General features: G+C 41.4%; 1 protein-coding gene across 8 annotated transcripts in view; it reads left to right on the top strand.

The window, feature by feature from the left end:
* ATP11A (ATPase phospholipid transporting 11A) overlaps positions 1-26,954 on the top strand; it is a 230,613-nt gene that overhangs the window by 175,509 nt on the left and 28,150 nt on the right. For 6 of the 8 annotated variants that reach the window (XM_068268061.1, XM_068268060.1, XM_068268064.1 and 3 more), the window contains exons 19-26: positions 2,525-2,776; positions 13,675-13,849; positions 15,531-15,633; positions 18,246-18,391; positions 19,154-19,213; positions 19,435-19,562; positions 20,924-21,059; positions 24,857-24,880. In XM_068268061.1, the coding sequence (XP_068124162.1) occupies positions 2,525-2,776; positions 13,675-13,849; positions 15,531-15,633; positions 18,246-18,391; positions 19,154-19,213; positions 19,435-19,562; positions 20,924-21,059; positions 24,857-24,880 (1,024 nt within the window). The remainder of the gene's footprint in view (positions 1-2,524; positions 2,777-13,674; positions 13,850-15,530; positions 15,634-18,245; positions 18,392-19,153; positions 19,214-19,434; positions 19,563-20,923; positions 21,060-24,856; positions 24,881-26,954) is intronic. The other 2 variants (XM_068268067.1, XM_068268062.1) reach the window with 1 other exon arrangement.

The raw sequence follows: 26,954 nt of genomic DNA on the forward strand, positions 1-26,954 counted from the left end.
CCAGGTCCCAGCCAATCTTCATTATAAGTCTATGGGAGTAACGCCTGGTATAGTAAACTCTGATATAATAAAACTTCTGTTACAGTAAACATGCTTTTTGGTCCTTACATGACAATGACTCTGGATATAGTAAACAGTAGGTGGCGCATGCGTCATATGTCAGTGTGAAACACATGGTCGGCTGCTCTCTTCAGGCTGGTTGCAAGCGAGTTGATGCCTAAAAACATTTGTAAGGCAAGAAGAATGACACCAGCGCTGGATATACAGTACTGTACAAATAAACAGCCTGGAGAAAATGAGGAATAATGTGAACATAAACAAAAGAGGATGCAGTGTTACCACCTCCACTTTGCAATCACTGATACAAGTATCATCATAGTCCTCCCACATGGTTGGAGAGTGGAGAGGAGAGTGCAAAGCCCTGCCTACGAAATTATTGGAGACACTTGCATTACAGGTGTAAGTGGCTTATCATGATTGGCTACATTTTGAAGAGAGGCTTCATGATTGGCTCAAGTGTGAGCAGAAACTTTTGCAGGACACGCTACAAGTCCCACCCATGGAGATATCGAGACACTCACAGGAAGCGAGTGGCTGCCTCTATTCAGAGCCGGCTGTAATTTTTAAGGAGCCCTGGATACTGTACTAGTAATTTGTCCAGCCTAGCTATGCAGCCCTAAGGTATACTTAACCTTGTAGTCCACCAAATGCGCAAGTGCTTCTACTGTAGCCAAAGTTGGTCCTTTGCTGCAAAGAATGTACCAGGGCATGCTGGGACATTTCTAAGAAAATGTCTGATATGGTAAACCACTTTTACTGGTCCCTTGGAGTTTACCATAACGAGATTATACTGTAGTAGAATATCAGTAATTTTATCGATATTCTACTACCAGCAGTCACCGGCGCTATTTTTATCAGGCATCATTTTTAAAGGTATTCCTTTGTTGTGTCCAAACCTTCAGAGAAATTCCCAGATTTTCTTTTCTGAGGCGAAGAACTCTATGAAATGAACCCTTTTTTAGCAATGTTGTGAATAGCTAAGTTATGAAGTTTACATTGGTGTCTTTCATTTTGGTTCCCAGGACTACCAATATACATAGCAGATTGAAAAAAATATGCATTAGAATTGGAATGCACATTTGTATGCATTTCTTTTATATATATATCTCTATAGCAAAGCTTCATTTTACAATTCCAAGCAGCTATGATAATGTAAGTACATCCAGTTTATTCATCTCAGTATGCAGAATTCTGACTATTCAAAAACGCTCAACATCAAGGGTGTCTGAATGTCAGGATTTATAGCACATCTTTGTGCATATTTATTCAGTTAGCTTTAATTGAAGGGTGATTAGAACATACTCATTACCTGCAGTTCAGAGAACATTCTTTTACCTAGAAAGTTCTCCATCATTCTACTTCATATGCTGCTTCTATGTCCTGTGTTGCTCCACTTCACTTCATAGGGGAATTGAAACCACTAAAATTTGTATTTACTGTAGCTTAGTAAGAGGATTTTTTGGTTCCTTTTATTTCCTTATAACATCCAGGGCTGGTTTAAGCCACAATGGGGTGCCACCCCAGTAGCTGATTCCAGAGCTGCGGAGTCAGAGTCGAGGAGTCGGAGCAATTTTGGGGACCTGGAGTCGGAGTTGGTGGTTTCAATAAACTGAGGAGTTGGAGTCGGATGATTTTTGAACCAAATCCACAGCCTTTGTAAAAATTAGATTAAGGAGTCTGAGTCGAAGCAATTTTGGGTACCTGGAGTCGGTGGTTTCCTGAACTGAGGAGTCGGAGTCGGATGATTTTTGTACCGACTCCACAGCCCTGGCTTATTCACCTCCCAGGGCCCCCAAGGTAGCTGCCACCCCATGATTTGCTCCCTCTACTTTACTGTGTTCCCCAGGGCCTCTAAACCATTTATCTCAGCATAGAAACTAATCTGTCCCGGTGCACTGCTCCAGTCTGTGTGCTCTCTTCTTCATCCTCGCAGGGGAGCCTCTTCTCTGAGACCTGGTGCATTTTATAGCATAATGACATGCGACAGATCATGGAGAATAAGCAGCCAGCAGGGATAAAGGGAGTAGGGACAGAGCAGCATGCCAGGACAGGTGAGTTGCTGGGGAGCACCAGTCTGGGGGAGATGGGGGGGGCAGCAGCGCTCAGGGTCTTGGGGCAATTGCCTCCTATCCCTCTATGGTAGCGCTGGCCCTGATAATATCCTAGTAGTTCTAGGTGGTCACTATGCGCTATCTGGGTGCTCTGTAACACAGGGAAAATGTAAACCACTGTGATAAAGCAGTTAGGAAGGTATGCTTATTTACTAGATAATTAATGCATCAGACATTCAAACATCAGTGACTCATACTTCCCAACTTTCTCAGACAAGAAAGAGTGGCACTTTTTAATGCAAACTTATTTGGGCAACGTAATATTGCAATATTTTGCATAAATTTTACATCATTGCAACAACAGGAAAGTGCTGTTTCCATTTTTGAAAATATGTTTCTGTATTTTACGGCAGACTGCAGGAAAAAGCAGCAGATACCATTGAGTCTTTACAGAAGGCTGGCATTAAGGTGTGGGTCCTCACAGGAGACAAAATGGAGACCGCAGCTGCCACCTGTTATGCGTGCAAACTGTTCAGGAGGAACACACAGCTCCTGGAGCTCACAACTAAGAAAATCGAAGAACAAAGTTTACATGATGTGCTCTTTGAGTTAAGCAAAACCGTCCTGAGGCACAGTGAGAGCTTAACAAGAGACAATTTCTCAGGGTAAGTAGCACAAAGAGCTCACGTTCGACAAACCAACCAGTTTACCAACATGTCTAGTTAAGAGCAGTTGTTCTTGCAGTGTGCAGCCTCCTTAGGCCCGGTTCACATTAGCGTTTTTTTTGCGGATCCGGTCGTACGAATCCGACCATCAGGATCAGGTAAAAACTGTCAGTTTTTACAGCCAGTGTGCTTTAACTGTCAGTTTCCTATTTGTTCCTATGCAGCTGCAAAACCTTCCGTTTCCGTTCCACTGGGCACAACGGTCCAGAAAAATAGGTCCTGCAGCATTTTTTTGTCCGTCGAGTAGAACGGACAACAAATCCGTACAAACGGATGGATGTGAACAGACCCATTGGTTAACATTGGATCCATATCGCATACTGGACCGTTTGTACAGTATACGTTCCGCTTCCGTTCTGCTCAGAGCTAATGTGAACTGGGCCTTATGTATGAACCTTATTAAAGAGACACTGAAGCGGAAAAAAAATTATGATCTTATGATTTGTATGTGTAGTACACATGTATCTGATCTTAAAACATTAAGATCAGATACATCAGTCTAATTGTTTCCAGTACAGGAAGAGTTAAAAAACTCCAGTTGTCATCTCTATGCAAAAAAGCCATTAAGCTCTACGACTTTCAAAGTCGTGGAGAGGGCTGTTTTCTGACATTTATTATCTCAACTGTTATTGAACTATTTACTTTTTCTCTGTCAGAGGAGAGGTCATTAGTTCACAGACTGCTCTGAAAGAATCATTTTGAATGCTGAGTGTTGTGTAATCTGCACATATTATAGAATGATGCAATGTTAGAAAAAACACTATATACCTGAAAATAAAAATATGAGAATATTTTCTTTGCTGCTAATCTTCTAGTAATTATTAATTATTATATATAGTAATATAGTACACAACCAATTCATTATATCATATATTTTTTTTCGCTTCAGTGTCTCTTTAACAAAACTAGGAAGCAAGCAGAGTCAGGATTTTAAATCATGGGCTTATCAGGGGTAAAATGATAGTTTCCTCATTGGTAAAGGTATTTTCAGGGATTAGGAAGGTGAGATCACATAAGAGTTACGGTGGGGTTATTGTGAGGAGACCCATTCCCGCCTCACTAGCCATTTGACTGTCTTGTAGAGGTGGAAGGACTTATCTTTAACCTGCCAGTCTGACTTCAGTTCTGATAAGCATCAAATTACAGAAGTGTTGAAGGAACTGTTCGCGTGTAAGGCCACAGGCTGAGTTCTCACAGGCCATGAAAATCCAGGGGGACGTCTAATGATGTTTTAATTTAATGTGAAAGAGTACGCTGTTACAATTATGCTCTAATATACACCGTTTTCTTAAAAATTCAGAAAGAGAAGAGAACTAATGTAGAACATTAGCAGTGTGGAATAATGAAATACATATTTAATATCCATTCACTACTAGCTTTTAGATCTGTCCTTTAGATGCTGAATGTAGCAGTAGTACAGTAGCATGCATGCTATGGAGACGCATTCATACATTTGCCATACATATATCAACAAGACATAGATGAATAATAATAATTTAAAAAAGTAAACAACATGCCACAATCTATTTGCGTACATTAAAGCAAACCTGAGGTGAGGTATATGGAGGCTGCCATCATGGGCGTCCGCAGAAAATTTTCCAGAGGGGGGCAAAAAGTGGGGAGCAAAAAGCGGGGCGGCGCAAATTTGGGCTGCTGTAATGGAGCTACGTCATGTGGCGCGCGCCGCGCCGAAAAATGGGTGTGGTCATGAACCAGAATGTGGGTGTGGTCGTGGGTGGAGACAAGTTTACATGAACTAAGCAATGGTGGGACATTAGATTAGGACAGTGGTGGCGAACCTTTTGGAGGTCGAGTGTCCAAACTGCAAAGTCACTTTACTATCACAAAGTGCCAACAGCAATTTAAACTAAATACAAACGTTTTAACTCATACATGAACATTATGGAAAATTAAGTTGAAAATAAACTGTGAAGATAAACAATTTCATCCATCGTACTCCTGAAAAAAATTATTCATTTTTTTTAGAACCTCCCAGTTTCATTTTCTGTTTTAAAAAGCGGAAAAAGTAGGTTTAATGCTATTGTCTCATGATGATGATTCAGCTTTTTCCATAGTCTCGCAGTTAGCAATCATGTGACCCCCAACAAGACAAATTCAGCAATCATGAGGCCCCCAACATGACCAACTCAGCAATCATGAGGCCCCCAACAAGACAAATTCAGCAATCATGAGGCCTCCAACAAGACAAATTCAGCAATCATGAGGCCCCCAACAAGACAAATTCAGCAATCTTGAGGCCCCTAACAAATCATGAGGCCCCCAACAAGACAAAGTCAGTAACCATGAGGCCCGCAACAAGACAAATTCAGCAGTCATGAGGAACATAAATAGACAGCTTTTCACATAAATAGGCAGAATGCCCCCTTAATATGTAGACACCTCTCACCTGGCAGCAGTTCCCCAAAATACACTCAATCTGACAGCAGTGGTTCCCCAAAAATAGGTAGCCCCAGGTCTATAGGTGTCCCCAGAATAGGTGGCCAGCGGTATAGATGTCCCCAGAACTGGTAGCCAGGGGTAGAGATGTCCCCAGAACAGGTAGCCAGGGGTATATGTGCCCAGTATATGTAGGCAGGGGTATATGTCCCAGTATATGTAGGCAGGGGGTATATGTCCCAGTATATGTAGCCAGGGGGATATGTCCCAGTATATGTAGGCAGGGGTATATGTCCCCAGAAAAAGTAGGCAGGGGTATATGTCCCAGTATATGTAGGCAGGGGGATATGTCCCAGTATATGTAGCCAGGGGGATATGTCCCAGTATATGTAGGCAGGGGGTATATGTCCCAGTATATGTAGGCAGGGGGTATATGTCCCAGTATATGTAGGCAGGGGGTATATGTCCCAGTATATGTAGGCAGGGGGTATATGTCCCAGTATATGTAGCCAGGGGGATATGTCCCAGTATATGTAGGCAGGGGGTATATGTCCCAGTATATGTAGCCAGGGGGATATGTCCCAGTATATGTAGCCAGGGGGATATGTCCCAGTATATGTAGGCAGGGGTATATGTCCCAGTATATGTAGGCAGGGGGTATATGTCCCAGTATATGTAGGCAGGGGTATATGTCCCAGTATATGTAGGCAGGGGGATATGTCCCAGTATATGTAGCCAGGGGGATATGTCCCAGTATATTTAGGCAGGGGGTATATGTCCCAGTATATCTAGGCAGGGGTATATGTCCCAGTATATGTAGCCAGGGGGATATGTCCCAGTATATGTAGCCAGGGGGATATGTCCCAGTATATGTAGGCAGGGGTATATGTCCCAGTATATGTAGCCAGGGGGATATGTCCCAGTGTATGTAGCCAGGGGGATATGTCCCAGTATATGTAGGCAGGGGTATATGTCCCAGTGTATGTAGGCAGGGGTATATGTCCCAGTATATGTAGGCAGGGGTATATGTCCCAGTATATGTAGGCAGGTGTATATGTCCCAGTATATGTAGGCAGGGGTATATGTCCCAGTATATGTAGGCAGGAGTATATGTCACAGTATATGTAGGCAGGGGTATATGTCCCAGTATATGTAGGCAGGGGTATATGTCCCAGTATATGTAGGCAGGGGTATATGTCCCAGTATATGTAGGCAGGGGGTATATGTCCCAGTATATGTAGGCAGGGGTATATGTCCCAGTATATGTAGGCAGGGGTATATGTCCCAGTATATGTAGGCAGGGGGATATGTCCCAGTATATGTAGGCAGGGGGTATATGTCCCAGTATATGTAGCCAGGGGGTATATGTCCCAGTATATGTAGCCAGGGGGATATGTCCCAGTATATGTAGGCAGGGGTATATGTCCCCAGAAAAAGTAGCCAGGGGTATATGTCCCAGTATATGTAGGCAGGGGTATATGTCCCCAGAAAAAGTAGCCAGGGGTATATGTCCCAGTATATGTAGGCAGGGGTATATGTCCCAGTATATGTAGGCAGGGGTATATGTCCCAGTATATGTAGGCAGGGGGTATATGTCCCAGTATATGTAGGCAGGGGGATATGTCCCAGTATATGTAGGCAGGGGTATATGTCCCAGTATATGTAGGCAGGGGGTATATGTCCCAGTATATGTAGGCAGGGGTATATGTCCCAGTATATGTAGGCAGGGGTATATATGTCCCAGTATATGTAGGCAGGGGGATATGTCCCAGTATATGTAGCCAGGGGGATATGTCCCCAGAAAAAGTGGCCATGTGTGCAGGAGGAGGGGAGCAGCGGAGAGAAGAGGGAGAGCTATGGGCACTCACCTTTGGGGGCTCTCCCTCCCTCTCTCGCTCTCCCCTCCGGAGCCCGGAATGAAGTGTGCAGCGGCTGGCAGCGGGCGAAACTTACCTCTTCTCGTCGCACGCGCCGGATGGATTAGCCGCTACTCTGGCCTGATCCAGACCAGAGTGCGGCACCAGAACTTCCGGCGCAGGAGCGAGAGGAGGTAAGTTCCGCCCGCTGCCAGCCGCTGCACACTTCATTCCGGAGGGGACAGCGAGGGAGAGAGAGCCCCCTAAGGTGAGGGAAGGGGGGGGGAGACGTCCGCCCTTCCCCACTGTGCCCATAGCTCTCTCTCTTCTCTGCACTGTTCCCCTCCTGCTGGCTGCACGGGCACGCGGCCAGGGGGGGGCAGCGGGCGGCCAGGCTCGGGCAGATGCCCGGTTTTGACATGTGTGGACGCCCATGGCTGCCATATTTATTTGCTTTTAAACAACACCAGTTGCCTGGCAGCCCTGCTGACAGCGGCGCTGCTAGCCCCAAAGATCAGTGGCACGTGCCCCCGATCTATTCTGGGGTGTCCCCCAGGCAGAGTCAGCTGTGGTGTCTCAATGGTGGCATGCTGGGAGCTGTGGTGCATCAATCGTGGTTATGCTGGGTGCTGTGGTGCCACTATGTGGGGATACTGCGTGCAGTGATGCCGTGCTGGGCACTGTGATGCCTTTATGGGAGCATGCAGGGAGCTGTGGTTCTTCTATAGAGGCGTGCTAGGAGTTGTGGTGCCTCAATGGGAGGCCCGTGGGAGTATGGGAGGGGATCCATTAGAAGGTCAGGGAATGCCACAGGGGAACTGCCAGATGACCTGGCAGCAGTTCAGCCCGTCCAGCAGAAAGCCAGACCTGCCAGCTCAGAAGACAGGTAACTCTGCTTAGTTATGTTTAACTGCTTGCTGACCGCGTCAGGCCGATGGGCGTGGCCGCGGCGGCAGCCCCAGGACCGCCTAACGCCGATTAGCGTAAAGTCCTTGGGGATCGCAGTGCAGGAGATTGTGCCCACGCTGTGCGCACATCTCCTGTTAGTGGGTGTAGCGGAGCTCCGCCTTCATCCTCCGAGCGGCAGTTGCCACTCGGGAGACTGTTAGACGGTGGAATCGCCATCTAATTACATTGTACAGCGCTGCGATCTGGGACACTAGAAAGCGATCGGCTCTCATAGGCAGAAGCCTATGAGAGCCGATCACAGTTATTGGCTGGCTTCGAGGTGGGAGGGAGGTAGGGGGGAAAAAATTAAAAAAAATAGGCAGATTTATTAAAAAATACACAACATAAATATTTACACAAAAAACACGAGGGAGGGGGGGGGGGATCATCAGACCAACAGAGAGCTCTGTTGGTGGGGAGAAAAGGAATCGCTGGTGTGCGGAGTTGTGCGGCCCTGCAGCTTAGTCTTAAAGCTGCAGTGGCCTTTTTTGACAAAAATAGCCTGTTCTTTATGGGGGGGGGGGGGGGGGGGGGGGTAAAGCCCATGGTCCTCAAGAGTTACAAGTTACACTATGTATGCAAATTTTTTTTTTTTTTTGCATTAATGGAGAGGGGGCTTCATCCTACATTTTTCTGGGCAGGCCTACTTAGACCGCTGTTAAATTAATGTAAATTTGGCTCCACCTATGACCACACCCACAGTCTGGTCCTTGGCCACTCCCATTTTCCATCTGGAGTGCCCAAAAGTGCCCCGGATCTCTTAGGATCCTAGCAACACCCCTGCCTGCTGATCTATTTGGCTGCAGTAGTGGCTGAATTACACCAGAAGCAAGCATGGAGCTAAGATCTGACAATGATGTCAGAAACACCTGATGTGCATATATGCTTTTTCAGAGTAAATGGATGGGAGGCAGAGGATCAGCAGGATAGCCAGGTAACTGGTATTGCTTAAATGGAAATAAATATGGCAGCCTCCATATCAATTTCACCTGGGCTTGAGCATTGTGTGACAATCAGACTTATTACTGTTAATGATAAACCGATGCCTACTTCTTCTTTCAGATTCTCAGGTAATGGAAACGATTTGTTTTGTAGATGTAAAGTTCATTAATATTTCTGTATTAGATGAATATTTCAAATATCTATTTTGTTGTTCTGTAACAACACTGCAGATAGAAGCAGGAACATTACCTACAAGTATAATGATGTTTTTGCTGAGATGTGTCATATTTGGTAGCATGTACAGTGGGTTGCAAAAGTATTCGGCCCCCTTGAGTTTTTCCACATTTTGTCATATTACTGCCACAAACATGAATCAATTTTATTGGAATTCCACATGAAAGACCAACACAAAGTGGTGTACACATGAGAAGTGAAATGAAAATCATACATGATTCCAAACATTTTTTTACAAATAAATAACTGCAAAGTAGTGTGTGCATAATTATTCGGCCCCCTTTGATCTGAGTGCAGTCAGTTGCCTATAGACATTGCCTGATGAGTGCTAATGACTAAATAGATTGCACCTGTGTGTAATCTAATGTCAGTACAAATACAGTTGCTCTGTGAGGGCCTCAGAGGTTGTCTAAGAGAATATTGGGAGCAACAACACCATGAAGTCCAAAGAACACACAAGACAGGTCAGGGATCAAGTTATTGAGAAATTTAAAGCAGGCTTAGGCTACAAAAAGATTTCCAAAGCCTTGAACATCCCACGGAGCACTGTTCAAGTGATCATTCAGAAATAGAAGGAATATGGCACAACTGTAAACCTACCAAGACAAGGCCATCCACCTAAACTCCACAGGGCGAACAAGGAGAGTGCTGATCAGAAATGCAGTCAAGAGGCCCATGGTGACTCTGGACGAGCTGCAGAGATATACAGCTCAGGTGGGGGAATCTGTCCATAGGACAACTATTAGTCATGCACTGTACAAAGTTGGCCTTTATGGAAGAGTGGCAAGAAGAAAGGCATTGTTAACAGAAAGCATAAAAAGTCCCGTTTGCAGTTTGCCACAAGCCATGTGGAGGACACAGCAAACATGTGGAAGAAGGTGCTCTGGTCAGATGAGACCAAAATGGAACTTTTTGGCCAAAATGCAAAACGCTATGTGTGGCGGAAAACAAACACTGCACATCACTCTGAACACACCATCCCCACTGTCAAATATGGTGGTGGCAGCATCATGCTCTGGGGATGCTTCTCTTCAGCAGGGACAGGGAAGCTGGTCAGAGTTGATGGGAAGATGGATGGAGCCAAATACAGGGCAAACTTGGAAGAAAACCTCTTGGAGTCTGCAAAAGACTTGAGACTGGGGCGGAGATTCACCTTCCAGCAGGACAACGACCCTAAACATAAAGCCAGGGCAACAATGGAATGGTTTAAAACAAAACATATCTACTGTATGTGTTAGAATGGCCCAGCCAAAGTCCAGATCTAAATCCAATCGAGAATCTGTGGCAAGATCTGAAAACTGCTGTTCACAAACGCTGTCCATCTAATCTGACTGAGCTGGAGCTGTTTTGCAAAGAAGAATGGGCAAGGATTTCAGTCTCTAGATGTGCAAAGCTGGTAGAGACATACCCTAAAAGACTGGCAGCTGTAATTGCAGCAACAGGTGGTTCTACAAAGTATTGACTCAGGGGGCCGAATAATTACGCACACCCCACTTTTCAGTTATTTATTTGTAAAAAATGTTTGGAATGATGTAAGGTTTTTTATCCACTTCTCACGTGTACACCACTTTGTATTGGTCTTTCATGTGGAATTCCAATAAAATTGATTCATGTTTGTGACAGTAATGTGACAAAATGTGGAAAACTTCAAGGGGGCCGAATACTTTTGAAACCCACTGTATGTATGGTGTAGTTTTGTAAATCTTCTACAAACTGCTTAGGTGTTAGAACTCTGTTGTTTTTGTCTGTGTTCATGCAGAGTTTTATTTGTAGAGGTGCACAGAAAGTGTTTTCTGTAGCAGAAGTAGGGAAGGGTGTACACTTCTGCCAGTTGTTTATTATTTATTGCGAGGAGAACGCCAGCGCATACCACTAAGGCTGCATCTGAAATGACCACCAGCTCAGTGTGCAGCACCTAAATAGATTTTCTGCACACTTTGCATTCAATACAGATGCAAATCATATGAAAATCTGCTACTACTTATTATGCAAACAGGAAACTCAGGAGGAGGGGCTGGGAGCAGCTAACCTGACAGTTACATAGTTACAAAGTTAAAAAAAGGGGGGGGGGGAAAGGCTGCGCGTCCCTAAACACATGTTGCAATTGAATGGTTAATCGCACAGGCATACACCACCTCTGTCAGACTGAAAAATGCATGCCCTGCATCCTAGACAAGTGCTAACATTTATTAAACTAGGAGGAAATGTAGCTTCCAATATGGTTTGCATGCAAAGTAGTTATACTAGACACTTGCGCCACGGTGAGGCAAACCTCCGGGCAAGTGACCTAACCTAAATTTAAAACCTTGGGAGCAGCTAAGCAAAAAAAATGTGTAACTTACATTTTGTTGAACAGGGAGGAGAACGCCAGCGCATACCACTAAGGCTGCTTCCGAAATGACCACCAGCTCAGTGTGCAGCACCTAAATAGATTTTCTGCACACTTTGCATTCAATTCAGATGCAAATCATATGCAAATCTGCTACTACTTATTATGCAAACAGGAAACTCAGGAGGAGGGGCTGGGAGCAGCTAACCTGACAGTTACATAGTAACAAAGTTAAAAAAAGGTGGGGGGAAAGGCTGCGCGTCCCTAAACACATTTTGCAATTGAATGGTTAATCGCACAGGCATACACCGCCTCCACCAGACTGAAAAATGCATGCCCTGCATCCAAGACAAGTGCTAACATTTATTAAACTAGGAGGAACTTTAGCTTCCAATATGGTTTGCATGCAAAGTATATTATACTAGACACTTGCGCCAAGGTGAGGCAAACCTCCGGGCAAGTGACCATATATGCAAACCATATTGGAAGCTAAAGTTCCTCCTAGTTTAATAAATGTTAGCACTTGTCTAGGATGCAGGGCATGCATTTTTCAGTCTAGCAGAGGCGGTGTATGCTTGTGCGATTAACCATTCAATTGCAACATGTGTTTAGGGACGCGCAGCCTTTCCCCCCACCTTTTTTTAAGTTTATTATTTATTGTTGGAGGAACACTCGGAAGAAACTACTCAAACGCAGACAGTAGATATGAACACTATGCAGTGTATGCGCTCATACGGTATCCTGAGGGATCACCAATTGTTCAAAGTCAGCTAATTCATCAACTCAGAATGATCTACACTGTGATGAAATACGCCTCAGGGAAGACATGAAAAACAAAGAACAGCAATAGTGTAATATCTCTTAGCAATTTTGCACCTCCACCATCACATGCAAATATGCTATATTGTAGCACCAAAAAATTGAATGTGCTCACCAGATGCTAGTTTTGTTCCATTAGAAACAGCTAATGCACATAAACCATTCCAAATCCGATCACTTGTCAGCAGGGACTCTGGCCATTAGTCTCCATCAGCCATCCACAGGTCCTCAAAGCAGACAGGTGAGGAAAAAACAATGGTGTAGTACCTTCAGGACTAGATAGCCCAACACCTCACCGTGACTTTACCTGCACGCTGTGTGAACCAGCCCCCATGCCACAACAGATTGCACTCACCGGACTATATAGCTGCCCATTCACAAACAGCATATAGCGCAGATTAATGGTAGGCTAGTTTCCAGTTGCTTGTTGTCAAAGGTCATATATCAGCCTCTTAAAAAAACTAAAAGGACGCTCCTGATGAGTCCATGTGACGAAACTCGTTGGGCGGAGCTTCAGGACGGCACACAGAGGCTGCTTATCCAGGACGCTGGAGTTTGATTTGATTTGATATGCTGATTTTATCTATGGAACATGTGAGTGTAATACCACTATTTTCATAGTATTAAAGTCTTTTATTGCACTATGGAAGCGTCTTTTTAGTTTTAGTTTTTTTAAGAGTCTAGTTACCGTAGTTTAGTTTTTTTAAGAGTTAGTTTAGTTTTTTTAATGTATTTCATCACAGTGTGGATCATTCTGAGTTGATGAACAAAATGACTTTGAACTATTGGCGATCCCTCAGGATACCGTATGTGCGCATACACTGCATATGATTGTATTAAGTGATTGGACTGGTGTCTGCGAACCGTTAAAAAAAACTCATTGACTTTGTGTGGCGGAGCGCAGTGTCTCTCTCTCTCTCTCTCTCTCTCTCTCTCTCTCTATCTATCTATCTATCTATCTATCTATCTATCTATCTATCTATCTATCTATATATATATATATATATATATATATATATATATATATATATATATATATGAGAGAGAGAGAGATATGAACACTGCAAGATGTGAGACTTTTAGGCACTGCATAGGTAGAAACATGTGGCTTCTTTACATATAACTATGAACAATAGTCTTACGTATCATATATATTTCACTTTATATTTCTTATAACCAGCGCTCAACCAGCTCCTAGGACACCTCAACAATAGAAGACCCAGCTATTGTATCCATTAGTTAAATGACTTAGGGCAGATGACTGAAGCTTGGTGCTGATACCCTTTCATTCATTTTTCTTTTACATGGTATAGGTTTTCAACAGATTTCCAAGATTACGGTTTAATTATTGATGGAGCGGCGCTGTCATTAATAATGAAGCCTAGAGAAGACGGGAGCTCTACAAACTACAGAGAGGTTTTCCTGGAGATCTGTAGGAACTGCAGTGCCGTTCTGTGCTGTCGGATGGCTCCTCTGCAGAAAGCACAGGTACTTATACAGAAATGTCATCCCTTCTGAAAGAAGTTCTGTAGAAGAGAGCAACACAGTGTGCCCATTATATCTGGATGTACCTTCACGGGACAGTTACATTCCCTGTATTCAGCGCAGTGCAAATTGGCATTTGACCTTGTTTGTATATGTACGGTATACCGCTATATATTTTACTTTTTAATATTTGTTTTCTTTGCTTTGTCCTTTTATCACTAATGTAAAGCACTATTCTCACAGACATGATAGTCTGCTCAGCTCAATTAGCCAAAATCAACTGGTTTGTCCCCCATTGCATCTGATGAAGGATCAAGGTCACCCATAAATACAGACAGACATTGGGCACTTCCTGATTTTCCACAGGGCATGCTGCATGTCACAAACCGGAGACTCTAGTCAAGTGGCTATTGTTTGTGCTGCTGAGCAGGGGGGGGGGGGGGGGGACGGCACTGATAAAACAGGATGATAGCGGTAATGAAAATCAAACTGTGTTTTAGCAGTGCACTTACCAGAGTAATCCAAACTGCACTTTCACAGTGAAGCTCATACACACCTACCAACTATCTGTCCAACTATCTGCCAAACTTGTCTGTTAAGCCAAATTCACACACATATACAAGTAGATACATACTTGATCTACATACATTACATATGTATTGTACTGTCCGTGTTTTGATTTCAGTGAATGTTATATAGTAAATTAAGAGAAAACTGTTCCTGGAATTTTCCAATTTTACTTCTTACTAAAGCCAATCCTGATGTCATTTCCTCCCTTACTTTTTTTTTTCTCCAAGAAACTGCTCTGTCATATCTAGCTTGCTTTGTAAACACGTGTGAGCACAGCATAGATTGTATTTCAGCAGCTTCTCCCGTCTCAGCCTCTTGTCACACTGAACTACCCTCAGCCAATCAGTGAGGAGCAGGAATGTGGTAGGGGAGATGACAAGTCTCCTTCACGTTGGCAATGTACCAAATAGAGCCAGGCTGAATGAGAAAAGATTTATTACAGCAGAATCATTTCTGATTATATTGGAATGCTCACAATGCAGGGTTAGGTTGCAGGCTGCATAATAAACACAGAGCAATGGGTTAATGGAATTTGATTTTGTGGCTGACAAATAAAGAATACCTGAAGTAAGCCAACATCCCTTTTGGAAAATGTTAAAACATGTACTCCACTATGAGATGGTAAAAACTCCCAGCACAACATTGACAACACAACTAAGAAACAGAAAGTTGGTCTTTAGTCGGGGAGCTGAACCTCTCCCATCAATAGTTAGCAAATAATGTGGCTATCTGGTAGCGGCATGAATGTTACAGCATGCATTACTTTGGTAGCGTGCATTACTATAGCAACATGGGCGTTACTGCAGTAATGCGCATGCTGCTAATGGGTTAATGACTGGTGCTCCTCCTGCACTAGTAACAGTAAAATTGCTGTGTGCTCACTGCGCACAACAACTTAATGGACTTTGGTGCATCAGGCCAATTGTGTGGCATGTTAATAACCAAGGTGAAACTTGCATTAAAAGTCATTAGTCATCCTCACAGGGCAGAAAGCCCTGATAGTAAATATTCTTAGTTCAGCCATAGTTCAGGCAGATGGGACTATAAATAAATAAGCATGTTTTGTAACAAATGTTTAATTTATTGATTTGAAAATACTGTCCCTTTTTTGTAGATTGTCAAATTAATAAAGGCATCTAGAGAGCATCCAATCACATTGGCCATAGGTGATGGCGCAAATGATGTCAGTATGATCCTTGAAGCACACGTTGGAATAGGTATGTTTGAAAAATGTGTACTCTGTGCTTTTCATTTGTCACCCTGCATTTGGTTTTCCTTTCCTTTACTGAAAAGAAATTGAAAGAAAAGAGGCTGACATTCCAGATCTAAGGTAGCATAGAAGTCATGGCCATAGCCGCTAGAGGTCCTGAAGGCTAAGAAGATCAGAATTAAGGAGTGTAATGGAAGATGGTGATGGGATTTTCACTAAACGTTTGTGCATGGCGTATGTTTGGTGTTTTTGTTTTATTCAACATAACATATCATAAGTACAAGTATCTTTAATGCATGTTTCTGCTGAACAATGCACATCCAACGTGTGTTTCCAGGTGTTTTCCTTTGTCAGCTGCCTCCCCTTTAATGATTGGCCAAGGCGGAAAACACTTGTCCAGCATTATTGTAGTTCCCACAGAGGGGTACCGCCTGCTCATTATGCCCTCTCTTCAACATAGAAAAGGTCAGGCTGGGAACTAAGCAGCAGGCCTGTTTCACCTCAGTAATATGAAGCTCTTCATTATATCTAAATCTTAATTCCCCCATCATTAACCCAATCCGAATGCCTAACCTTAACCACCATAATGTAAACCTCTTACTGCCATCTAACCCTTATCTTCCCCAAAAATGTGAACCCCTTCCTGTTTGACTTGAACCTCCACACCTGGCGTAAATCCTTTACCTGATGCTAACTTTAACCTCCCATCCTAACATTAAACCCTTCCCGATTCCTAATCTTCCAGCTCAAAGGCCTACATCTAACTTTCTCCATTCTAATCTTACTAATTTGTGCTAACCTTACTGCTAATACTAACTTATACTCCACTTCTATCACCTTCATTTGGTTCTGCCCTTGGCAATTTATTTCCAAGGCCGGCACCCAAGCCACTAGCACCAGAACAGTCTGCTCATGAATGGTCACTGGAAGCGCATATGGAACAATCGTTTTAGGAAAACAAACCTTGAAATTTGTAAAAGTTACTTTTTTCATCCTGAGGATGGGAGCCCCTTTAACATCAGGGTTCATTACACCTGTAATTTCTCATTTGTTGTATATACAGTATAATTAGATGCCCATGTGGCTTATGTTATGCTGGAACGACACTGTATACATCTAATATTAAAAATTTGAATATGGAACAGGCACAGAATACTTTAGTAGTGTTGATCGTATTGATCGGCTTTGTGAATTCTCTTGTAATTTTCGCAGTTACGATTCTAAACATAATACAGTTGAGTTCACATAATTTTACACAAAAGCACTCAAGTCTAAGTTTTGCACAAATGCTTTGAAGTCTATGGGGTATAAGAAAACAATTTTTTGCATATGAGGAAACACATTTCTGCATAAATGCATAAACGTCTATGGGCATGAGAAAGTTATATTTTCAAGAAATTACTAATCATAATTAAAATTGCTTGCAAAATCAATTTCACGATAATCAGAAATTTTTACATTACGATTTTACATCGCAATTCCGAATTGTATTACAAAATTACTACGGTACTTTGAGGAATTCAAGCTCATCACTACACTTTAGCACAGTTTTATTACAACTGAGGGTACAGGCGATAGCTAATGTCCCTTTAAATAGAAGGGGAGGGCACAGGAGAAAATAACTACTCAGAAAAGAAGCTTATTGGATAAAGAGATTACATTAACACCTGGAGGCCTTAACAAAGATTATGAATTAGCTACTTGTATATGTAAATTGGTTATGGTTATCGTGTTGATTCTAGATTTAAATAGTGGGATGCGGACGCAGGGAGTCCAATAGGGGTGAAAAAAACATTTAGGCTGGGTTTCCGCTAGCCACTAGCGTACACTTCTGTGAGTATCCAGCCGAATCCCAGAAGCCATGCCATGCACAGCTATGGGATTCGCTGGCACTCGCACCAAAACTATGTTAAGCGATTCAGCCGGCGGCACCATTAGCCTCTATGGCAGAGTTTCCCCATGCGATTTGCCTGTTGGGAAACTGCAGATTCGGCCAGTTTTGTACGCTGGTGGAGACGGGCCCTTACTGTGAAACAAAGGGGAAACTAGTGGTTGGCCTTTTGTATGCCAGCCCTGTAACTTTGGTCCACTACTTGCAGCACTGTTTTTATTGGTGTTGCTTAGATACGCAAGTGGGTCAGTGTTTAGGTGGGTTTCCCTATTAGTACAGTTCAAACTCCAGGCTAGCTGTGACATAGTGGACGGAGAAGGCTAGCCACATGCCATGGTATTAGTTCCCTCTCAAGTCTGCTCGTTGCAAGCAGTGACAAGGGAGAGGAAGGCTATGTGGTTCTCTTTTGCATTCACATCTTGCCGGTAGAGATCTGATTGAATAATGAGTTAAATGCTGATTGGTCACTTCGATGCTGAATGTATTTATAAGGTGGTGTTGTGGTGGAGGGTTTCATACATGCTGTGGGCTTGGAAATGGTTTAAACCCAACATGCTGTGCGTCACTCTCCATGCAGATAGTGTCCATGTGTATACTTTTGCACCCCAGTGCTGCATGGCGAGAGTGCTATACACAACTGACAAGATATACTAATAATTGTATACAGCAGTTCATTCCGTTCTGTGATATATTCCTGCACTGAGTGTATTTTTCCTTTTACGTTGCAGGGGTAATTGGTAAAGAAGGAAGACAAGCCGCCAGGAACAGTGACTATGCAATCCCTAAATTCAAACATTTAAAGAAGATGCTTCTGGTCCACGGCCATTTTTATTATGTTAGAATAGCAGAGCTCGTCCAATACTTTTTTTACAAGGTAAGCACTGCATTTTTTCACCAGATTGGGAGGCCTACATGATATTACAGGAGAGCTTCAGGGAGTGTCATTGGTTTGGCCTGTTTTCTTAAACTTTAAAGTGGAATTAAAATTAGTAATTTCTCTCTGATCTAATAAAAAATAGCCACAGCATGATAACCTTTATGTAAAAAAGTCTTCATTACAATTTATTGAAATCCTAAAAAAAAAAACACCTTACATTACAGTTTTACTTGGAATAACTTTCCAGGGAGTACAGAAAGGGTTAAGTGTCCTGGCAGAGCTCAAGCAGTCTACTCACAGCTGATAAAACCGTTGATCTGGCTAAACAAACAAAGTACACAGAGCAATGATCATTTTCAGCAACTATATGTGTAATAAAGACTTCATTGTGTGCTGTGCAAGAGTATGGGTCCGCTTTAATTTGACCCTCTTCATAAACAAAAAACATAGATGAGAAATTAGAACGTAGGCACTTGCCTACCCACTCCCTCTAAATTGAGTTATGTGGCAACATGCAGGTGTTTGGCAACATAATTCTCAGCCAAACAGAGCATCTGACTACCCAGCTCTGGCTGATCATCCCTCTCCTAATCTCATTTGGATGCGGTCACATGATAAAGTATTTGCATCTCTGTGTATTTGGGTCTGTAAGAGGGTAAGATTGCAAGGATCCTTAGAACAGTAAAGATTTATTATAAAATGTATGTGGCTCAACCCCTATGGCTTGTTCTGAACATAATTCTCTTTTTTGCCTTCCAGAATGTCTGCTTTATCTTCCCTCAGTTTTTATATCAGTTCTTCTGTGGGTTTTCCCAACAGGTCAGTAATAGTTGATGAAAATGTCCGCGGGATAGCATTATTGCAGCTAGGAGAATAATAAATATGTGACTGCTGTACCTCACACAATAAAATCTATCACAATATGATTATTTAATGAAACAAACAAACCATGATTAATAGTGCATATGGTGTATTTGTAACTGTACATTCATGGTTAATATTTCCACTCTAAACCTGTAAATATTGTTTCTCTCTTTCAGCCTTTATATGATACTGCATACCTAACACTGTACAATATCAGCTTCACATCACTGCCTATCCTGTTGTATAGTCTCATTGAGCAACATGTCAATATGGAAGTGTTGAAAAGAGATCCCACATTATACAGGTATAGTATACAAAGCTAGAGTGCAGCCAACTGAGTGTAATACAGTGCTGAATGCTATGCTGGTGCTTTACAAACATAGGAAAGCAAAATACTGATTAACTGCCAGTTATAATCAGGATAAGTCCAATGCAAACACAAGAGAACAGGAAGTCCGGCACTATTCAGTTTAATAATGAGTTCAGTGCAATGCAAAGGATCAGCAAAGCACTGTGACAAATGTATCCCTATGGGATCATTCTCACCACAGCGTTTGTGATTTGCATAAATTGCAAACGCTCTGCATGCAGCATTTTGGTGGCGATTGGGATGCGATTCACATTCTGCTGAACGAGAATCTCAAATCACCAAAATCACCAAAACATTGCACTGCAAAATGCAAATCTCAATCACTAGGCATTTCCTATTTGTGTTTTGCGATCCGAGTGTCAACCAGCTCTAAGAGAACATTCCCTCCTCCTGTACTGTGCTGGATAACCTTCAAAAGAAAGAGCATGCAACATCCAATGCAATTAGATGTATTATCTTCTTAGTAAGACAGTACCATACAGGCTACAGACCGTGATGAGAAGGCTGATGAAGCGCCTCAGCACTTTGGCATGAAACAGCTGTTGACACCCCCCGCGACTTGTACCTCCTTCTCATAACGATCTGTAGCCTGTATGTTACTTTTTTACTAAGAAGATAATAAATCTAATTGCATTGGATGTGCGTGCCCAGCTTTTTGCTCTTTCTTTTGAATGTATGGACTAATATTGGGCTGCAGCACTCCAGCATTTTTGTGATCACGGTCTTGTGCACTGACACTTCTCTCAATATTAGTGTGCTGGATAACGGCAGCCAATCTGAAGGCAAGAATAGTGGCTGTGACAGCGGGGACTCCCTTAGCATCACCAGCTAGCTGTAATAGCGATTCACTGCTGAAAGGCACATCCCATGGGCTGCGTGTGCACATAAATGCCACTAAACACTATAATTAGAGTGGTGACCTGTATGCAGGGGTGGTGTGCAACCAAATTCAGTGGTGCAAAAGTGTGTGGCGAAAAAGAAAGGAAGTGACAGTGACAGTGTGGAAAAAATGAGCAAGAAGGTGGGGATGAAGAAAAGGCAGAGGCAGCAGGGGACTATAATTTACAATATAAAACTGTAAAAACAAGTAAGATCTGATATGATGGGACTCATACAGTAAACTGATTTTAGAATTTTTAGGAGAATGATTATGGAAAATAGAAATATTTAGGCTTTATTCTGTGCAGTATTCAGTGTAAACGACATGGTTTTCATTGTAAGAACATGAGACAATATTTATTGTTTAAAACAAAACAAAACCATGAGACATGCAGTCTGTCTTCTAATTTGTGTAGGGATATTGCCAAGAACGCTTTGTTGCGCTGGCGTCTGTTCATTTACTGGACTTTCCTGGGACTGTTTGATGCTGCCGTATTTTTCTTTGGGGCCTACTTCCTGTTTGACAACGCTACTGTGACTAGCAATGGACAGGTAAGTGATTCTGCAAGGCTGCTATTACTGCAATAACACAATAGTTCAGACAAATCCTCCCGATCACTGAAAGCCATTGTATTTGTCTAACAACTCGTGCTTTTTTAGCGCTTTACAAAGGATCTGCACTAAACTGTATGATAATAGTAGAAGCTGTTTTTTAATGAAGCAAAACATGAAAGCCCTTTCTTAATCTCTAGTGTATAATAACCTAATTCCTCTTAAGCCTAGTTAATATTCATTTCCATTTTTTTATCTTGAATTTTTTAGTTTTGCATCATGACAAGTATTCCTTTTCCTTTGCATTTTTAAAAGGTTAAAACGGTTGTGCTGTTTTCATTTTCGTAATTAGCTTGAGGCTAAATTGCAGCCATATAAATGTTGCTGCCAAAGCTCAGGTTTAAAGAGAATCTGTATTGTTAAAATCGCAGAAAAGTAAACATACCAGTGCGTTAGGGGACATCTCCTATTACCCTCTGTCACAATTTCGCCGCTCCTCGCCGCATTAAAAGTGGTTAAAAACTGTTTTAAAAAGTTTGTTTATAAACAAACAAAATGGCCACCAAAACAGGAAGTAGGTTGATGTACAGTATGTTCACACATAGAAAATACATCCATACACAAGCAGGATGTATACATTCTTCCTTTTGTATCTCAAGAGATCATTATACACAGGCAGTGTGCATAGAGGGGCCAGGAGGGGGGAGATGCATCACAGAACCACAACACTGAAGAACTTGGCAGCCTTCCAGACACAGGCTGACAAGTCTGACAAGAGAGAGATAAGTTGATTTATTACAGAGATGGTGATAGTAGAACGTGCTGCAGTAAGCCAGAACACATTAGAATAGCTTTTGGAACTTGTAGGATGATAAAAAACAGGATGTAATTTTTGTTACGGAGTCTCTTTAAGAGAACTGCAGAAACCTTTGGAAAATGTTCATTGTTGAATTTGTTGATTCAGAGCAAGGTTAAAAGTCAACCCGCCTCTTCCCTAGGCAATAAAGGAATGTCTGCTTGCTACATATTGTAGATGTCTCTTTTTCTAGTATTAGCAGCCAGTAGCTAGTTATTTGTAGGTAAGTTATCTGTCCATCATGTTTTTTTTTTTCTGAAAATGACTAACCAGCCAGCAACTACTTTCTGAGACAAAGGTCCTTCCACACTCCCCCTTCCAATGCTTCCATTTATTTCTCAGTTGACCATGTGACTCTCCACAGAGCTACAATAATCAGCAAGTTCTCCTCACAGTAGAATCTGCTGTCAGGTTTCCTCCAAGCAAACTCTGGTAAGACTAGTAGTATACATATATGGCCACAGGAGCCCATTTAGTTGCCATGGCCACTTACGCTGCATGGATGGGGACAACTCACAGGGCAGGGTTCCGGTTCACTGTCCCGCATTAGTTATTGCAGGTGACTATACTGAGTTCTGTACTCGAGTTCAGCACAGAAGCATCTGCTAGCTCATTGAATTAATTCATTATGCATACATTAGAAAGAGACGAGCACACAGAGATACTATTCAATAAGTAATCATCAGACTCCTATATCTAAGTGACCCACCTTCTAACTTGAAATGTCGGTATAGCATCTATTAATATGTGTAACATGAATGCAAACAATTCATTCAGAGCCGGTCTATAGCCTCTCTGATTGCTGTAGCAGAGTGATATGTCTGAACACACAGGAAATGTAGATACTATATAGTTACAGCTTAACTTCAGATCATACTTTTATTTCACGCATACACAGAAAAGTGATTTAATCTCTTTTGGAATTTCTCTGCTGTCTGTGTGTACTTGTTTGGAGAATTTTCCTCATTTCCTGCCCTGAGAAGACATGGCACATATCACTCTTATGGTGGCCATACATGGTACAATTTTTCATTTTTTTTTTCGGTTAGATAATTTAGTTCGATTTATCCGTTAGATCGAATATAAAGATTTTTCCAGTATGTCCGATCAGATTTTTCTCGAAAAAACGGGATAATCGTTCAGATTTCTTGATCGAAAAAAAAATATTTTTAACTTTCATTCGATTTGATCATTTAGATCGAATAAATGGGAGGATCGAACGTTTTTATTGTATCATGTATGGGCACCATAAAAGAGTCAGCATTAAAAAGACACAGGCCCTTATTCAATTCACCTTTTCTCCTAAAGTTTTCTCCTAGGAGATAATTGTTTGTCTTATCTTTAAAATAACTTTCCAGCACTCTGCAATTGAAAAAGTACCAAAAAGTGGGTAAAAAAGTACTGCCCGAATTATTCTGAGTATTTTCTTGATTACTGGTGGCATAAGGGGCATTTTATTGATAATGTGTGAAAATCTCTCCTAGGAGATAACTTGGGATAAAAAGTTAGTTGAATAGGGGGCACAGGCCCATATGCAATTAACTATTTCTCCTGAGTTTTCGCTTGGTGCTATTTTCCCATCTTGTCAGTAAAGTGCCTTTTCAACTCCAGAAAGCAAGAAAATACTCTAAAGAATGTTGTCAGTACTTTTTAAACTACTTTTTGGTACTTTTTCATTTGCATCATGCGGAAAGGTTAATTTAAAGAAAAGATGGAAAATTATCTCTCAGGAGAAAACTCAGGAAAAAAGGTGAATTGCAATGGGCCACAGAGTAGCAAAGCAGTAGAATACCTCTGAGGTCTTTATTACTGTTCTTCCCTTCCTGTCCCCTTGATTATCCAATTATCCTAAGATTGTTGTAACCCTTCCTTATTCCACCCAGAGTGAGTAAAGACCTTTCAGGCAGAAAACAGTTGTTTCTGCATTACAGTGTGGTACAATTCAATGACCCATATGCAGTTCACTTTTTCTGAGTTGTGCCCTAGGAGATGATTTTTCATCTTCTCTTTAGAATAAGAATTTTAGCACTTTGCAATTGAAAAAAGTACTTAAAAGTAAGTGAAAAAGTACTTTCAAAATTATTCTGAGCAATTTCTTGCTTGCTGGTGGCTTAAAATGCATTTTATTGACAAGTTTGAAAATATCACCTAGGAGAAATCCCAAGAGAAACCGTGAATTGCATATGGGTTATAGTTATGAACAGGCTGCACCTCATCAGTTGCAAAGCGATGGAACAGATTATATTGTAAGAACATAGAGCATGCAGTGCATTGCTAGAATCACACACATTGATGCACACAATGTTAGTCAGTGTGCACATTGGCCAGTTGCTTCTTTACGTGCATTACATCACATGCCACTGCAGATGTTGCCTTTGGTTGGGTTATCTGTACATTATAATGCAACACAATGTAACGCCTGTAACAAGCCGTAACTTCCTTTTTCTTCCATGGTGTAGTTACTGGTGCAGAAACACATGCCATTGACACACAAGGTGAAAAGACATTGATAGCCATTGATGCCCATAGGCCCCAGGTTTGCACTAATGGTCAAATCGATTCAATATCAGCCCCTAAAAGAAAAGAAAAAAATTGGATTATTTCAGCATTTGTTACCATACTGATACAACATAAACTAATAATTATGATGAGCAAATGCATGTGTTAATTTGTTACATTAAATGTCACTTTGTAGCCATTTTCAGCTTAACAGCTTATGTATCACAGCAAAGAATTGACAGTTGAACAGAAAAATTAAAACAAAAACAAAACAAAAAAAAAACCTCCCACATTCCTAATTTACAGTTTAATGTTGCTCTGGACTTGCTCTGATACATAAAAGTTTCAGTGTTGCACCTTCTGGTTTATTTTCATGTTTTTGTTGTGCTGTGCATGTTTATGCTTCTGTTTCTTTTGCTTCTGCCACTGTTGCTTTCCTCAGATCTTGACAACCAACACATATATGGTAAGACCCGCAGTGATGTGTTATGCTGTGCTTTCCTATCCACTCACTATGTACTCTCCTTATAGATAGAAAACATTTCCCATCATGCATTGCTTAGTCTTTGGAAGTGTATTCTGCAAAAAGGAAATAACCTTGTCACATTTATATATAGTATTGCTTATGAATAAGCATAGTGCGTAGCACCAGCAATGCTTTTAGAATTCGCGCAATAGAGTAGCACAGCGAAAACAATTTGTAATGTCAACGTGTAATTTCATGATTTGAAAGTTTGACCTCAACGCTTAATAGTAATTGTTTTATCAATGTAAAAGGCATAGCCAGTAGCTGTTGCATAGCCGCTGGCATTCACCCTATTGAATCACATGTGGTACAGGATGGATTCTAGTACCAGGTTTTTCTCCTTGTACTATTTATTGAATAAGCCCATTAGTCTGATTTTGAGAGCTGAGCGGCATTATCTATAGAGCAGTAATATCTCATGTAAGATTGATTGACTACACATTCTGTAAGTCATCTGAACATTATCTGTAATTGCTTAGTATGCAATAATGGGCCTTTTATTCAAATACTGTGATAAGTAACAAATTGCTCTTACAGTCATGTAGCAGTCAGTCAAGTTTGAATTGTCAGATTGAAGCTGGCATTGCCCTCTGATTATTGTTGACTTGGGGAAGTACAGATGTCTATTACTTCAGACACTTTGCTAAAAGAATTCCAATGAGTAAGCATTATTGAAAATCTTGGTATTTTCCTGTTATCCAGACCTCACTTAAAGGACCACTATCACACAAAAATAGAAATAAAATACATGTGTAAATGTACTTATAAGAAGTACTTCTCTCCAAGATTAAAATGCACTAGGAATTACTTTTCTCCCATGATGCTGTGGCTTACATTAGGTAGTGGACTAGTCTCCTCATGGGGGACTTTTAGTATCTCCTTTATTCTTTACTAAAGCACCCTCTGGACAGGATCCGTACAAAGATGTTGCCTACTTATTTGCACACCTTTTTTGGGCAGTTGGACTGAGCAACTGCCATTCAGTAAGAGCTTTTGAAAACAAGGAAAACCCTGAGATTCTCCCATAGAGATAGACTAGTCCAAAACCTGTCAGATCTGTCAGATTTGTACTGCCTACTATAAACAGCAGGAAGATAGGAGAAAAGTAGTTTATAGTGTATGTTAATCTGGGAGAACTGTACTTCTTAAGTATAAGTATGTGTACACATGTAATTTGAATTTTACAATTTGTTTGTGACAGTGGTCCTTTAAAAACATTATATTACATATGTCTCATTTAAAATAAAAAAAACAACATAAAAACATAACATTTCATTTGTCTCACTTAAGAAAATCCAATACCCCATACATATCAATCAAAATACCATATTAAACATCATTTGAATTTAACACAACTATAATTGACACTACAGAGACCAAAACAATGCTTCAAATAAAGTTGAAATCCTCAACTTTATTTAAAGCATTGTGAACGCCTACAAATTTTAACACAAATACAATTACAAGTATGAGAGCCGGAGTTACTTTTCATCATGTATCTTTGACTTACAAAAGAAAAAAGAAATGTGATTGTTTGCTATTGGCAACAAGTACTAATGATGTTAAATATAGTTTCTTATACTTTCTTTTCTTTTTATTCTTTGTGATGGGGTTTATTTAGGATGGTTTTATTTTGTTTGTTTTTAAGTGAGATGCATGAAATTTGTTTAGAGTGAACAGTTTTTTTTGTTTTATATGAGATTTATGAAAAGCGTTTCTAAATGAGGTTTGGATTAAAGAAAAGTGCCATAATCTCCGTAGCATCCATTAAAAACGTGATGTGGAAATGACCGGCACCACCCATCTGTATTTATTCAATATTGCTCTTTTATTGCATCAAAATATCTTCTAACGCTATCGCTGACAGCGGTACAAGATCTTTTGATGCAATAAAAGAGTAATATTGAAAAAATACAGATGGATGGTGCCGGTCATTTCCACATCACGTTGTGACATATCTGCAGTGCTGGCAGATAGGCCGTGGCACATCCGACTGGAAGCGAAGGAAGGGTGC

Source organism: Hyperolius riggenbachi, chromosome 2, assembly GCF_040937935.1.
Source record: "Hyperolius riggenbachi isolate aHypRig1 chromosome 2, aHypRig1.pri, whole genome shotgun sequence".
In the NCBI taxonomy this organism is placed as follows: Eukaryota; Metazoa; Chordata; class Amphibia; order Anura; family Hyperoliidae; genus Hyperolius; species Hyperolius riggenbachi.